The sequence below is a fragment of the Meleagris gallopavo genome, chromosome 7 (genome assembly GCF_000146605.3).
Source record: "Meleagris gallopavo isolate NT-WF06-2002-E0010 breed Aviagen turkey brand Nicholas breeding stock chromosome 7, Turkey_5.1, whole genome shotgun sequence".
Classification (NCBI taxonomy): Eukaryota; Metazoa; Chordata; class Aves; order Galliformes; family Phasianidae; genus Meleagris; species Meleagris gallopavo.
This window is the reverse complement of record NC_015017.2, coordinates 24,599,308-24,615,609: the sequence shown is the minus strand read 5'-3', so window position 1 is coordinate 24,615,609 and position 16,302 is coordinate 24,599,308. Positions and strand designations below refer to the sequence as shown.

At 48.3% G+C, this 16,302-nt stretch overlaps 1 protein-coding gene across 1 annotated transcript in view; it reads left to right on the top strand.

Annotated features, from left to right (window-relative positions):
* The first annotated feature begins 703 nt into the window (after positions 1–703).
* LOC104911802 (integrin beta-5) overlaps positions 704–16,302 on the top strand; it is a 29,964-nt gene continuing 14,365 nt past the window's right edge. The window contains exons 1-5 of the mRNA XM_010713917.2: positions 704–820; positions 2,295–2,417; positions 6,120–6,324; positions 10,231–10,480; positions 13,233–13,401. Of these exons, the coding sequence (XP_010712219.1) occupies positions 704–820; positions 2,295–2,417; positions 6,120–6,324; positions 10,231–10,480; positions 13,233–13,401 (864 nt within the window). The remainder of the gene's footprint in view (positions 821–2,294; positions 2,418–6,119; positions 6,325–10,230; positions 10,481–13,232; positions 13,402–16,302) is intronic.

The following is a 16,302-nucleotide window of genomic DNA, read 5'->3' as shown; positions in this document are numbered from 1 at the left end:
ATGCGGTCTCATTGCCCGGAGCATCTTCACTAGTAAAACTGGTGTACCTTTCGTGAGGGATTCCTATCTTGTTCTGCATCACTGGTGCTCTGTATTAAAATCTCAGCAGCCCGCTGAGATGTGCTGCCTTCCCCTGCTCACTGGGGCTCCTGTGGATCTGTCTGAGGGCAGAATGGGCCCAGAGATGCTGTCTGAGCCTGCTGGGTCCTTCTCACAATGCAGTTGGGGTTTAGGAGCTGTGGCATCAGGGCAGATGTGTACATGGAGGCAGCTTGGCAGTACAGGGTGTGGATTGTCATCCTCCAGAGTAATCCCAGCTAAATCCTGAGTGGAATTTTTTGCACTGTGTCAAGTTTAGTGGAAAGGAGTGGTTTTGTTAATTGGGTGGAGGGGGCTGAGTTTCTTCTCCTTGCCCAGTGGACGAGCACAGGCATCTCCAGGTCCTTCCTTTGCCTGGTTCGCTATGATCCAGCATGAAAATCTGCACTGAACTGTGCGCTGCACTGAACTGAGTGCAGCAAAAATCATCACTGGGAAAGTGCTGCATCTTTGTGTTCTAGCTCAGAAAGCTCAGCTTGCACCCCCAGTACAGCAGCTTAATAAAGCTGAATTTTCACAACAATGCTGGAGATATTTTGGTTTTGCTCCGAAGTGGGGAAAAGACCCCCAGTAAGTGCACCTGGGAGAAATTTCCCATGGAGAGATGCACCACTGCCAGCCTTTGGTTGTGGCACCTAACGGACCGGAGGAGACCTCAGTTTTCATTCAGACATCACTGTGGCCAAGTAAACATTTTGAAATCCATCAGTCAGGAACAGAGGTAAATGCTGTCCTATTTCCAGGTGGATGGGCAGGGAAGCCTGCTGGGTAGCTGGAGTGCAACGATTGGCTTCAGAGAGGAGATTTGGAAAGGCTTTGGTCTGTGCTGGAAGCCATTGCAGCTGTAGGGCTCGGATGTGTGAGTGTTAATCTCCCTGCATGCTATAACTGCTGAACAAGCCAAGTTTTGCTTTCTGTTACATCTTTATACTTAGGGCTCTCACAGTGCCCAGGAGCTGAAACACAACTCTATGTGAACAAGGAATGAGACGCATGGGTATGCGCTAACGGTCAGCAAGAAAAAAATTAATAAGCCCCTTGTTCAGCCCACAGGAAAGCCAGCAGCCTGCCTGAATGAAAGCCATACAGCCAGCACAGCTCTGCAGCCCGCGCTGGGCTGAACCACCTGGCAGGGCACAGCCAGCCTCAGTGCAGGGCTGGGTCAAGCCATAGGGCTGGCTTTGGAGCAGGGACAGCAATGCCTGTCCTGCTCCATGCTTGGGCAGGTCCTTGCCCCAGGATGAAAACCTGCATGGTTCTGCAGCCATCAGTGAGTCCGCACTGTCTGCACGTGGCATCCTGCAGTACTTGCAGCCCTCTGAAAATAGAGGCCAGACAGTGCTCTTATTGACATCCGGGAGGGAAAAGAATAGCAAGCTCCCTGTTCACGCCCAAGGCATTTTGTGGAGAGTCTGCAGCCCCTGGGCTGAAAATCAGTTTAATTATGTATTGACAGTGGATGTTAAGAGCGGAACCCCGGGCAGCTGGGGCATCAGTGCCGTTGAAGGGCACATTCCTGGCCCCAGGCTTGGTTAAACAAACTGCTGCATTCAGAGCCCTGTGCCATTGACGTTGGGTTTAACTTGCACCATTCTGCTTTATTTTGAAATCCTCTCCCAGCCCAGATGCTGGATGTTTGCAGATGGGAATAGCTGTGTATCCAGAGCAGAAAGCATGTCCCTGGTTGGCAGCACAGAGCCCTGCTGACAGTGTGGTCATTGGACAGTCCAGCCTGGATATCTTGGGGAAGTGAATCCTGCCATAAATTAAAGCAATTTGTTGTGACAGCAGTCAACTGTGGGAATCATCAGTGGGGAAGTGGATATCTTCTAGGGCTGTGTTAAGATGGAAATGCTGGGAGGGAGCTGGGTGTGCCTAGTGTGACTTTAAATTCAGCATCTCAGGAGTTTGGGGATAGCCACCTTTGGGCCAGTGGCACAGCTATTGCATTGTCAGCATGTTATTTCCTTCTTTGATTAACCAGACATCATTGAAAAAGAGGGAAGTAATCACTAGAATCATATTTCAGTGGTTCTCAGCTGCCCCAAAAACAATTTCTGTCCTTTTCAAATATTTCTTGGGGAAGGAAAAGAAACCAAGACCTCTATACAGCATAAGAAGAGAGATTTATTCTCCACCAGCCTTTTAGTGTGTGAAGTTCTCTGCTCATGACACCAAATTTGCAGTGTATTTAGCTCAGCCCACCCCATTCTCTGTCTTTTCTTGTTGAAGGTCTCAACCTGTGCACGAGTGGAAGCGCCTCATCCTGCGAAGAGTGTCTCCTCATCCATCCCAAGTGTGCTTGGTGCTCCAAAGAGGTACGTTCCTTCTGCTCCTTCTGCTGCCTACCCCTCTGCATAGGGCACTGTCACTGCATGGGCTCTGCCCTGGCTGCCATCCCAGTACGTGCTTCATGGCCTGCAACAAAAGTAAATCCCCTCTGTGAGTCTGCTGTGTTGTTTCAGAAGATCACCAGTGCTTCTGGTGTCTGCACCTATGGCAATAGCTGTGCAGCTTACCAGCATGCTTTGCAGCAAAAATGCATTCCTTATGTTTTGGGTATCTTGTAGTCTGAAATCATCTCCTCTTGTTAAATAGAGTGGTTCAATTGGAAGAGACCTACAAAGATCATAGCGTCCAACTGCCTGACTGCTGCACAGCTGCAACTCTCCAAGGAAAGCATCTTTGTGCTGCTATAGTACCACATTACCTGACAGCAGAATAGCTCCTGTGCTTTTTTTTTTCCCCAGAAGGGTGAATGATGCATAGAAGGGAAAGGGAAAGGGTGAAGCAGTAGATCTTGTTTTGAGACATCTTGTAAACAGCTGTAGGAGTTCCTGTTCCAAGCAGCTAATCTGCAGTGTGATATTGCATCCAGGAGCGCTGGCTATCACTTATGGGTACCCAATAGTTTGCCTTAAAAAAAAAAAAAAAAATAATATATATATATATTCAATTATTGGCATCAAAAGACAAGTTTTACAAATGCTGCCAGTGGAAATGTTGATCTGGTGGTCACTACGACTCATTGTACGTCAGCCTGTGGCATTGGCAGCTTGACTCTTTATCTTGCAAACGGAAGAGTTCCCAAACAAAATAGTTTCCAAATGGAGTGGAGGGGTCGGGGGAGGGAAGAGAAGTGTTTACAAGGAAGTTCCGTAATCCTTCCTGACCTTTAGCCTGGAGCAGCTATTTAAAAATGCACTTCCAGGTATTTCTGGCCAAGTGCCACATGTTAAAAAGCTGCCGTCCCTGTTACAGGCTGCGAGCTGGAACTTAGTGAGCTCTTGTTCTAACTCTGCGTTGTGATGTCTACGAAAGGCAGAGCTGAAATAGGATCATCTATTTAAATTACACTTGAAAGAGGAGGTGTAAAATGTAGCTGGCTATCTCCTGCGTGTGCCTTGGGACAGGGCTGTCAGGGGAAAATACCTGGCGTGTGTGTACGTTGTGTGGATGTACATCCACCCGTGGGTTGTGTATGTAGGTATATTTGTGTGTGTGCACTCAAACCAGGGATGCTAATAAATCCTATTGATTAAACAGAAATTTTCTCTTTGGTGAACTGAATTCTCCCATGTTTTCCAGTGATGTGCATGCACCCTGTGCTTTGTGATGGCAGGAATTTGTGCCTGGAGGATGAGGAAGGAAAATCAAGGGATCTCCTGGAGGGAACATGTCAGTTTTCTAAGTGAAGAAAGAAAGCATAGTTTCTGCTGAATTAATGCAGGATTGAATTGATTAAAGCAAAAACCGTAGGGAATAGTCTGGGACATGTGAAGTCAGAGTTATGTATAGCCAATGCTGTTCTTGCATGAGCCAAGCAATTTGTCTTAAAACTTCCAAGCTGATGAGCATGTAATTGTCACGTTGTTGGCCTAATCTCCATTAACTCGTATCTGCTTGCATGCATAGCCTTTTGCTTGCTTATTGGTGCACAGGCCCAGCAAGCAGTGTGAGCCAATACCAAGAGCTGCAGGGTGCGATCTCTGAGCAGATGCCATTCTGCAGCACGAGCCAGTGCAGCTCGGCAATTGTCATCTCGTGGCAATTCCCTGGGGCCAGTTTTAGAAGAAATCTAAGCAGAAAATGGGTCAGGAGCAGCAGAGATAGGGAGCTGCAGAAGTGCAGAGGTGCTGCTGAAGTGAGAGCTTTTGCAGTTACTGTCAAATGGTGTTCTGCATCCCCTCGAGAGCTGGGTTATTCTTCTCAACTTTGTCCTGAAGAGGAGCATCTCCTGCCCAAAATGTGGGCTGAGGTGGCTGAAGTAGCTTTGAGGAGGTGGAAGCCCATGAAAGCCATGTCCCTTGTGTTGCTGGTGGCTCGGCTTGGTGGGACAGTCAGTGCTGTAAACACATACCCAGAGCCTTTTTCCTGGTAATGCAGGATGTGCTGCAGGGTGTGCTACTAAGGGCTGATAGATGGTGAGGAAACATCCTCCTCCTCCTCCTCCTCCAAGGCTGCATTGTGCTACCCCATCCCAGCCAGAAAATCGGGTCCCAGTTCAGAGCCCTTTGAAGTCAAGCCATCCCATGAACATCAAAAGGTTTTGGACCAGGCCTCAGGGGTGACTGGAAGTGCTTGACAAAGGCTGGCTTCTCGCTGATTTAATCGTAGAGTATCCCAAGCTGGAAGGGACCTGTAAGTGTCATAGAGTCCAACTCCTTTAAGGACTAATCATGTCTGAGATAAGCTATTCCCCACGGCTGCCCTAAACCTACTGCTTTGCTGGGCGTTGTTCTTGGCTGGGAGGGACTCTGCTCTCTATTTTGTCATGCTGGAGATGATTTACACAGTCCCAGTCCTCCTCTCTCTCAGTCCATCTGTTTACATGGTGCGTTCCAAGAAATTCATGTTCACATCCATCTGATGTGCCGTCGCCTAGGCTTGGCATTGCTGCTCCATGCTGGAATGCAAACCTTGCATTTTTCAAATAGCGTTCAGACCTTGTAGTGAGGAAACGCAAAGGAAATGTGTCCAGGACCTGAAGTTGTCCTTGGGGACACTCCCGAGCTTTGACATCAGTCAGACAACCTCTGCCTCCTTGATGTTTCCTCTGTCGCTTGCTGCTCTCCAGCATTGACAGAAAGTGGGATTTATCCAACCCTGCTCTGCTTTTTTGGCTGTGTAACTGAAGGAGGGGCTGTGAGCATCTTCTTTGCATTATTTTATGTGATTTTAGTATTTGCTTTTGAGCTCCCAAGCAGAAGATGGTTGTGTCTACTGTTACACTACAGAAATAAGCAGAAATTTGATTTTGAAAATTCAGTAAGCTTTGGGCAACTTGCTCCTTGTAGCCTTTTCAAAAATAAAACTAAAACCAGCATGCAAATAGGACGTGCTGGCTGCCAAAGGCTGCATTGTGAGGCCAGGCTGTTCCTGAGTGCCTGCCACACACAATGCCCCGTTGTGTGCCATGGTGGGGGCTGGCCAGGGGCTGCAGGAGGGCTGGGGGAGGCATGTGGGGAGATGTCCCTGTTCATTGCAGGGGAAGTTGGACCAGATGACCTCTAAGGGTCCCTTCCATGATACTGTGTGCTGTGGGGAGCTCTGTGTCAGCTGCCTCTCCAGTCTGCTTCTGCTGGTTTCATGTCCAGCCTGCAGCTGATTTGGTCTAACACCTCCCATCCAAGCCCTCATCCAAGTCCCTTATTCTCCAGCAGAGCTTCCCTAGACAGCCTGCCCACGTCAGAGCACTCCAGCTGTGCTCCAGCCCACAGAACTCTTGCTGCAATGGCATTTTTTCTGTGCAAGAGTCCAGGGCCCTCTTTGCAGTGGTTTGAGGTGGGGGTACCATGGTGCTGGTGCTGGGATGTGTGGTCTCACCCAGGCAAGAGGGGACGTATGTCCCTGGAGCCCCCAGCCTTGTTCTCCAGCTTGCACATGGCCCTCTGGCTTCTCTTGGCAACAGTTCTGCGTCCTCTCTTTTGTCAAGCTCCTCCAAGCTCATGCACACATGGGAATATTCACCTTCTGGTCTTCTCCTTCCCCTTCCAATCTGTCTGTTCTTAACCTCCCAGGAGTTCGGCAGCACGAAGTCTGTCCCATCGCGGTGTGACTTCCTGCAGAACCTCATTGCCAACGGTTGTGCTGGCGCCATCGAGAACCCACGCAGCAGCAGCAGCGTGGTGAAGAACATCCCCTTAAGCAGCAAGGGCTCTGGGCAGAGCCACCTGGATGTCACACAGATCACCCCGCAGAAGGTCGCCCTGAGTCTTCGTCCTGGTGAGTCCCAGCAGCTCCCAGCTCCATGGTTGCATGTGGGTGGCAAGAAGTGGATCTGGGTGTAGAATCACAGAGTCATTTGAATTGGAAGAGGCTTTAAAGGTCATCTAGTCAACCTGCTCTGCCACAAGAAGTGACACCTGCTGCTAGATCAGGGTGCTCAGAGCCTGGTCCAGCCTGAGCATGCAGAGGGATGGCTGCCCTTGTGCTCACTGGCTGTACCCATGTCCTTGTGCTCACTGAAGGTGCTGGCTACTAGGCATCAGAGCCCATCACAGCTCCGTAGGTAAATTTTTTTTAAAAAGCATATCTGTTTTCTGTTGGTATGCAAAAGTGCCATTGGATCAAGGCTTGAGATGAAGATTTGAACTTGTGACTCAGAGCTTGGACCATATCCACATCCTTGTTTCATTCCCTGAGCCATCACTTTCCTTAAGTCTTTTCATTTTAAATGAAAATTAAGAGTGAAAGCCTAGATGGAGCCACGCGAGCATGCTTGTTATCAGAAGTTTTTGCGTGGTGGGGGGAGGCTTTAATGTGGGTTCAGAATTCTAGCAAACATTTGGCAGCCAATGTTTCTGAAGGGGGAAAAAATGCTCTTTATGGCAAAGTTAAGAAGCAAGTATAAAAGCATGATTCATTATAAGTAATTGGTGTGGGTTTCTAGGACTTATGTTTCTGTGACAGCTCTCATGAGCATACAGAAAAATAAGATAGGATGTTTTGCCCAAGAAAAACAGCAGTGTGAGTTGGTGCTCGTCACACCAGAGCTCTTTCAGGAACTACCAGGGCTGACGGTGGCTCCGGTGTGGCTGTGCTTTTGCAATTTGATGCTGCTAATGCAACAGGTTTGCTCCCGTCCAAAGGGAGTTGTTATTACTGTTATTACTCTGTTCCTCGAGGCAGTTGTTGTGGGAAAGGGCAGGCTCAGCATTGCCATCTTGCAGGCATGATGCCTGGTGCTCAGCACTTTCCTTTCCCGCCCCCAGCTGTTGGGGATGCCCATGGCTCCAGCAGTGAGGTGGGATGTGGGGTCTGTCTCCCTGTGGCTTTCCTGGGGCTGTGCTGCTGGATGATGGAGCTCCTGTTCCCGCTGGGCCTCGCAGGGAGCCAGGCTGCAGTGCCAAGTTCCTATATGGGAGGAAGATGGAAGGTGGGGCTGATAACCCCTCTAGGGTGCTGCACTGCTCTTGCTTCACCTGGATGCTGTGGGTTACCATAGCTTGTGGTCTGCTGGACAAATCGTAGAGTCATAGAGAGGCTTAGGTTGGAAGGGACCTTAAAGATCATCCATTCTCAACCCCATGCCTTGGGCAGGGCTGCCACCCTCCAGGCTGCCCAGGGCATATTCCACCTGGCCTTGAGCGCCTCCAGGTGTACAGCGATGAACAGGGATGGGGCATCCACAGCTCCTATGGGCAAACAGCAAAGGCCTGCAGAAATAGGGAGTGAAGGTGAAGCTGTATTCCTTCTTCTGAATACCAACAAATGCAGGAGCCAGAGAGGGGCGGGAGTCTTGCTAGCAGCTTTCTGCTGTCTCACCTTTGCAACTGCTCCTGTGGCAGCAGGGATTGCCCTCAAATCCCCCAGGTAACTACAGGAGGAGAAATATATCTACATGTTTTTCATATTATCTCCCATTTGTACTGCTTTTCTTTTTTGTTTTTGTTGCAGAGCAGCACACCATTTTACTCAGGGCTGATGACTTCCCAAACACTGGGCTTTGCACCCCGAGTTTAAATCATCCATTTGTACTTGACCTTGAGAGTGAATCCTGAGGGCTGCACCCAAGACAAAAAGGAGACAATATTGATTTAATTTTGTGCATATTGTGCATAATACCAATTTTGTGCTCCAATGGGAATTATTTCTTTTTGTGCCCAGAGTGTAGGATTTCAAAGACCAACTGACACAGCAGGCGTGGTGATTGTGCTCTTCTATTCTCAGACTGTTAAGCAGAAGCAGAACGGGGCAAATTGTCAATTGTTTGCTGGTCCTACCCAGGCTGTGAGATCTGAGCATCCTGTGGCAGAAACCACATCCCTACATCACTGTGCTCTGAGTAAATTCCTGAAGGCCTTACAGTGATGTCTTCCCAGAGCAACTTTCGGATCAAGCATTTAGTTTTTATGATGTTGTTCAGCTATAAGACATGTTCTGGTATGAAAAGTAAGAATATTGTAAGAGGAACTTAAAGCAGTGAATAGATCCATGTTGTGTTGTCCATTAAATCAGCAAGCAGAAGAGGGTTTTGTGGATAATCGCAGTTGATGAATTTGTATTCTTAAATTGGCAAAAAGCAGCTTTTCCAGTTTTTCTGCTGCCTCTGTGTGACAGTATCCAGGAAACATTTCTGAATGCAGTTTTAACTTTAATGCTTCTCAATAAAAGCCCTAAAGAGAGGATGGTGGTGATGGTAGGGGGGGAAGGAAGGGGCTGGGTTATCCCTAAAGAGTCAGACTGGTATGTACACAGTGAATAATAAATTCTTTTGTACTGACATCGCCATACATTAGCAATATTTTCTGTGAGATAGTTAATTTGTGCAGTTAGGAATGAAAGAAGAGGCAGCTCTGGTATCCTGCTATTATTGTTGTTTTTTGGACTAATACATTCATTACCATCAAGAAGGGTTCAGTGGAGATCCCAAGAACCCTTTCCAGCATGGCAATTCTCATCTTAGGACCTACTCTGGAAGAACAGTATTTTTGAAATTGCCGTGTCTGGCACCACAGGCACATTTCCTTTCTTCTCAATGGGTTAAGTGGGGAAAAATGCATCTTGGGGTGGAGGTTGCACAGGGCTCAGGGGAGCAGGATCTGGCACCGTGTGGGGCTGCAGAGTGCTGGGGATGCTGCAGAGTACTGGGGATGCTGCTGTTGCCTGCTCGTGGGCTGGAAGTAAGTGGGAGCAGCTGTGCTGCTGCAAACAATGAGGAAAACAATAAAACTTTTAGGGAAATGTTTTCACGATAATAAAAAATGTGCTTTTCATTTCTGAAGTGGGAGGAAGCAAAGAGTGCTGCGGAACCTGCTGGTGCCTGAAAGTTCAGCCTGAGCTGTGAAGGGAGAGGTGGAACGGAAGGGGTGCTTTGGTCTTGAGATGGCTTTAGCCCCTGAGGGCTTGGCAAGCTGGAAAAGGGGCTGCAGAGCCAGCAGGAGATATGGGATTTTTAGCTCGAGAGTACTGGGGATTTCAGTTTGTTCCCTCTCTCAGCTATTGGCAAAGTATAAGGCAGACATTGGCCATGTCCCTTCTGGCTTGAAGTTGAGCTCATATTTATGCCAGCTCACCTTTTTCAGCACATAGACTCCTATTCTGGACACCATCTTGACCAGAAGAGCTTTGCAGAAGGACAGGTCAGGAGAGAGGCTTACTTCAGCTCTTTTTCATGTCTTCTCAGTCCAACTAAGTCCTGCCAGTTCCTTCGTTGTGTTCATCACTTTCGATGAAAGCTTCATCTCCACTTTGGTACTTCCCCATTTGACTGCAACATCCTTCTTTTCCTATTTCACTACCCTTTTTGTCCTGCTTTCTCCAGAGTGATGGTGACATGACTCTTTTCCTGGGGAGAGATCCTTCTGAAGGATGTTCCTTCTGTGTTTGTCTCAACCTGCCTTCCAGGCACAGTCCAGAGGACATCTTGCCTTCAACTCATGTTTCGTCCTGACCCTCTTCCTCCTCCTGCTCCACCTCCTTTCCTTCTTGTACAGGGCTTCCTTGCTTACCTGTTAGTCTCCTGAGGAGTAGACTTGAAAAAACTTGTTCCCCTTAACCCTCTTAGTTTGCAAGAGACCTGCCTGCTCTGCACAGTGAAAGCAAAAGTAGCACGCAGTCTAGATTTAATATGTGCTAGGTGTTTTCTTGCAGTGCTTTTCACTGCTCTCAACTCTTGTGTGTGTGCAGGTGACAGGACCTCCTTCCGAGTTCAGGTCCGGCAAGTGGAGGACTATCCCGTGGACCTGTACTACCTGATGGATCTCTCCCTGTCCATGAACGACGACCTGGACAATATTCGTAATCTGGGGACAAAGCTGGCTGAAGAGATGCGGAAGCTCACTAGCAATTTCCGGCTGGGCTTTGGCTCTTTTGTGGACAAAAACATTTCTCCGTTCTCCTACACGGCACCGAGATACCAAAACAATCCCTGCATTGGGTAAGTAGGTGCTCCCCAAAGGGAGAAGCCCAGCGCAGGCACTAACAGTGTCTGGAGAGTCTATTTGCAGTTCTGGCTTTAGGCACCAAACCACACTTTTGAGACTGTGTAGTAATGATCTAGAGCCATTCAAAATCGAGCAATTCCTAATTTTGCAGCAGCTTTTGGGGTTGCTCTGCATCTAGAGATGTGAAACTCTTGTGCCAGGAATCTAAAGTTATTTTTAAATACCTGAAGAGGATGCAGACATTGCAAGCCTTTTTTTTTTTTTACAGGCTTTGAGAAAAGGGAGCAAGAGCCAGAAATTCCTGATTTCTGATCCTGGCTCTGAGTCATAGTTTGGCCTTGAGTAGGTCAATTAAGCTCTTCTTCTCTGCTTTACAGATAAGGAGACCAAAGCAGTGCAATTCTTTCCCAACAGAAGTGTTTGGGGGAAGTGAGATTTGGAACGGCCTGTGAGACTGATTAATGAGTATTTGTAAGGCATTCTGAAGATGTCAGGCAGTTTCCTTCATCTTTATTGCCAGGGAATGAAAGCGAACTGGCAATTGCAACAGACACAAATAATGCAGTTTGCTTTCAGTGTTATCAGGGCCTTTTTTTTTCCTTGTTAGTAGCTTTCTTAGTGTCTTTTTGTTTGACTTGTAACAGCCAGAGGATCTAGTCTGTTGAATCAAGGATTATGCCAGAGTGAAATAGGCTGATATGGAGGGTGTGCAGGCTCAGATGGATTTGGATGTTGGCATGTGAGGATGGATACAGCAATGAGTCATAGGATCATTAAGGTTGGAAAAGATCACAAAGATCACCAAGTCCAACTCCAACCCATCCATACCATGCCCACTAACCACTAACCCAGTGCCCATCTGCTCTTTTTCTGAACATCTCTGGGGATGGTGGCTCTACCATCTCCCTGGGCAGCCTGTGCCAGTGTATCACCACTCTTTATGAGGAGTGATTTTTCCTAATATCCAACCTGAAGTTGCCTCCTTGGAGAATGTCGCCTTTGACACTTCCCTTCATCCTCCTTGTCCTGCCCCTTCTTCTCCTCATCCCTTTTTGGGGTGCTCTTTACTGCTGTAAGGGCAGTAGAGTTTGCCCTTTTTTGTGAAGCATGCGAAGATACTTAGGCTGTAAGATCACATCACAGACGCCAAGCTTTATGAGTGTGCTTGCTCTAAGTTTTCTGTATGAGATGCAGATTAGAGAGAGTTTTCATCAGCTGTAAGTCTCTTGCCATCTTTTGGCATTGACCGAATATTTGGCATCTCATCACCTGTTCAGCAGACAAAATTATCCATGCACTTTTTTCATCAGTTCTATCCAGAGAGGAAAGTCAATTGGATGGTGATTTTAATACTAAAAACTCATGCTTTGGCTGTGAAGCATAGCCACAAATCTGGAACTCCTTGACTTTGGTGCCCTTGCACGTGTTTATAGTGGGATGAAAGTAGGTAAGTCAGAGGAAAGTACAAAGCTTGTTTTGGAGCATATAGAGTCCTACAGCACCCAGATGAAAGCCTTGGCTAGTGAAGGAGTACTTTCATCTGTCACTTTTTCTTCGAACACTTCCTCTTGTTCAGAGCATTCAGGTTATGCAGTATTTTCCATTTTGATCCCTTGCACGTCTAGCTTTGGGACACTGCTGTAATGGAAACCACCTGGCTGACAAACCTGGCTGGGCATGGACAAGTGGCTCTACACAGGCTGTTCACTGACAGCACAGCACTGTGTCCTGTGTTCTACACAGATCTTTCCCTGCCCCCTGAGATTTGGCATGGCCTCAGGGATGCACGCAGTCATCTCCTTAGTCCTTATTTGCTGCTACACCAAAGCTCAGCTGCCGTGCTTAGGAGGTTAGATCTGCTAGGTCCTTGTGTGGTGGTGTGTGTGGGTTTGCACAGTGGGCACATGCATGTGGCATGCAGCGTCTGGCATGGGAGGGATTAGAGCCACCAGCAGTGGTAAACTTTAACTGCTCCTTTGTTAGAAAGCATCTTAGACCCCACCCACAGTGAGTCATTTTCTGCTTTCTATCTCTGAAGATAAGAGTGACCTACTGCAAGTGCAACTCCTTTGTAAACACATTTTATTCTTAACTTTTCTCCTCCCTCTCCCCTGCCCATGCTCGCCTCCTGCCCAGACTGCAGGACTTGCTCAGCTCAGGGCTCCCAAGCACACCATGAGCACCAACCCTAAGAAGACCAAACCCACGAGGTTTGTTGTCTCCTGGCTGCTTTGCAAGGTTTCCTGGCAGCCTACTGCGTCATTTCTCCACCTTAGGGTGCTGCTCCTTCCTTGCTGCTCCAAGTTAAGCAGGAGTGATAGTGTTTGCTCATCTGCCTCGCGGGGAGAGTGGGAGGATGCATGAGTGATTAAGTAGGTGCATGCCCACTGCATTGCTGTGCTGTGGGCTCTAGTGTGGAAACTGCTGTGACTTATGGGCACAGAAACCCCACAGCCGTATGGCCCCGGTGCTTGTTGTCTCCACTTGAATGTTATATGGAAACATTCAGTCCAGATGAGATCTCTGCAAGTTTCAGCTGCTCAAAGCCAGTGCAGGGTGAAAACAGAGATGGGCTCTACAGTGTGTTTGTGGATAACTAGCCAGAAATCAGAGCATCCAAAGCATGAAGGTTTGTGGAAGGCTCAAAGACTTGGAGGCCTGTGTAATAGAGCTCGGAGCTCCTGCAGCTTGTGGCTCCTGGTGGGGTTGATGCCAACTAACCGCTCTCTTCTGCCCCTCTTGCAGGTATAAGCTGTTCCCAAGCTGCGTTCCCTCCTTTGGTTTCCGCCATCTCTTGTCCCTGACAGACAAAGTCGACCGTTTTAATGAAGAAGTGCAGAAGCAGAAGGTGTCCCGGAACAGGGATGCCCCAGAGGGTGGTTTCGATGCAATTTTGCAGGCTGCTGTGTGCAAGGTGAGTCCCACTGCCTTCTGGGTTTTTAAACCAAAGTAAAAGAGAGAAAGTTTCTTTAGCTGTGTTCTTGGATCCAGATTCAATGTCTGATTTCTTGGAAAGAACGAGTAAATTTTTCTTGCAGAAACCATGAAAATTGCATTGAGAAGTAGAGGTTTTTATGTGTTTTTATGCATGAAGAGGCATAGCAGAAATGCATCTCCCTTGCTGTCACCATTCCACACGGGACAAGCCCTCTCCCTGCAGTACACAGCTAGGTTTGCATGCTGTTCTCACTGCAAGACTCTTGCTCAAAATCCTCCTGGAGCAAGCGGTTGGGTTGCTTCATATCCCTTTGTGAGTTGGGGATGAAAACCAATACTTCTTTCAAATGTCCTCTGCTCTGGGCAGTGCAGCTGGGCTGCCCTGCTCTCCACAGACAGCCCCAGCTGCCTTTTCCCCTCTGACACACAGAATCACAGTATCACAGAATGGCCAGGGTTGGAACGGACTTCAAGGATCATGAATCTCCAACCCCCCTGCCACATGCAGGGCCACCGACCTCCCCATTTAATGCTAGACCAGGCTGCCCAGGGTCCCATCCAATCTGGCCTTGAACACTTCTAGGGACAGGGCATCCACAACCTCTCTGGGCAGCCTGTTCCAGCACCTCACCACTCTCTCTGTAAAGAACTTCCGCCTGACATCCAACCTAAATCTTCCCTCCCTCAACTTAAAGCACACAATTTGGCATTTGTCCAGCTCAGCCTTACGCAGTCCTTTTGGTAGGTTCTATTTTCTTGTGGGTGTGGATTTTGGGATAAGCATCATCCGCAGGAGCAGTGGGATGCAGACTTGTGCAACAGGATTGAGTGGGAATGCATATCTTCCTTTGTTCACGCTGGGTGCTCGACAGGACCGAGCCTGCTCTGCTGGCTCCGATGCCTCAGAGCAGCCGTCTCTCCTCTCCCAGCCTGGCACAGGTGCTGCTGGCACTAGGACAGTGCTGCTCCCAGCGCTCTGTAGGTACAGAGTTCATCGTGTGGCTGAGAGGTGGTACTATAGCAGGGAAGTCTCAGAACAGTGACTCATTTGTGTGACCCTCCGTGTGGCTCTTTGCGGTTTCTCTGTCACATTTTCCTTACTGCAGCAATGGGACAGGATTTCCTTTTAGTGCAGAAATATTGCACAGAGCATCATTTGGGCTGTGCTTCCTAAGCCCCATAACCCCTAGGGGAACTTTGTTCCCTTTGCAGGTGGTGATTTGGGGGCTGTCTGTGGCCGTGGGGTGGGTTTCCCCATTGCCACCTGTCTGCAGTACCCTGCTGCCTCTCCTGGTGTGCTCCAGCTCTTCCAGCTTTCACCCTTTAGGGCATTTCAGACCCCCTGGGCACTTAAAGGAGCCATTTGTAGCATCCCAAGGGATGGCTGTTGGCAGCCCCAGTGTCTGAGCGCCGTGTTCTCCCCTGCAAGCACAGAGGTAGGAGAAACAGTCCTTCATTTGTTGGTGAGGTGTTTTCATGCTGTAATTCATATCAAGTGTTTCTTCTGCATGAGCTGTTATAAGAGCTCTGTCATTTTTTGGCTGAGGTTTTAAACTGAGGAGTGAGAAGAGCTTGCACAGTTAATATAGACTAATAACTGGTCTGTGTTTGGCTCCTCTCCGAAAGATGGAGAGATGGTAAATGTTATTCTGGAGGCAATGAAAGAGCCAGAGACAATAAGCCTTTATGCTGATGCTAGAATGGTTAGCCAGGAATATTAATCAACTTTCTGTAATTACATTTTCCATTTGCAGTACTTTGGTTTTCTGCCATCTTGAAGTGCAGACATCGTAGAGTTTGGTGGCACATGTAAGTTGCAGATCGTATACATGGAGCTGCAGCAAGGAAGTGATGCTTAGTTGTAAAATGAAGTGTCTTTTGAACTGCTTTTGGTCAGCGCTCATTAGGCACAACATTTAGCATAAATTTAGATGCTTACTTCAGACTTGGAAACACTGATAACAATCTGGCCGCCTTTTCAATAAGGTTTGGAGGGCTGAGGTGTGGTGAGGCAGCTGTGGTGGTTCTGACAGCAGCAACTGTGGGAGCAGGGCAGGATTTATTCCTGCATGGCCCTGCAGAGACATGTCCTTACCCTCCATGCTGCCTCAGGTCAGGTCCCACCCTGCCTTTCAAACCTTCATATCCCACGGGGATTAAACCAGCACCGGCGTCAATGCAGATCACTGTTCAAAAATCACGGGCCAGTAAAAATAAATGCAAGCCTCTTTGGTTGTTTGTTTTAAGCAGAGCAGAGCACTGTGTGTCTTGTGCAGAGCGGCATTTCCCAGCGCTTTGCAGCTGCTAGAGGAGGTAGTTAGAGATGCTGCAGCCGCTCACTGCCAACCTCTTGGTTTTTCCACCCGTCTTCAGCAGCCATGCACATTTTGTAACGTGTTGGTGTTTGCTGCATTGGCTCGAAGCACTGTGCAGCTTTGGCATCAGGTTGGGAGTCTCAGCTGAGATGTGCTGCCCAGATTTTTCAGCATTTCTGTGTGCTTGGCTTAAGTGTGAGAATAGGGGTGAGTGTGTGTATGAAGAGGTACATAGCCTTTGGTGAGAAGGTGGTGCCAGAAGGCGGGAAAACAGGAATCATGCCTGGAGTGGCTGCATAACTGTTGTCTGAATGAAGTTTTGCTTTGTGCATAGCACACTTCTAAGCTTATAATCTGTGTTTTTTCTCTCAGTCCTTAAAGAAGTCAGCTTTGGGTACCCAAAGGAAAGTGAGTTGATGGGCTGTTGGGCGGGTGTCTGTCCGCTGGCTGAGTGGTGCAAGAAGCTGCTTGCGTTGTCAGAGCCATAATCACTTTTGGGGTTTCTGCCTTTTGTCTGGTGGGGTTGCTTCAGTGGAATGCCTTCCACTTCCCAGACCAAAAAA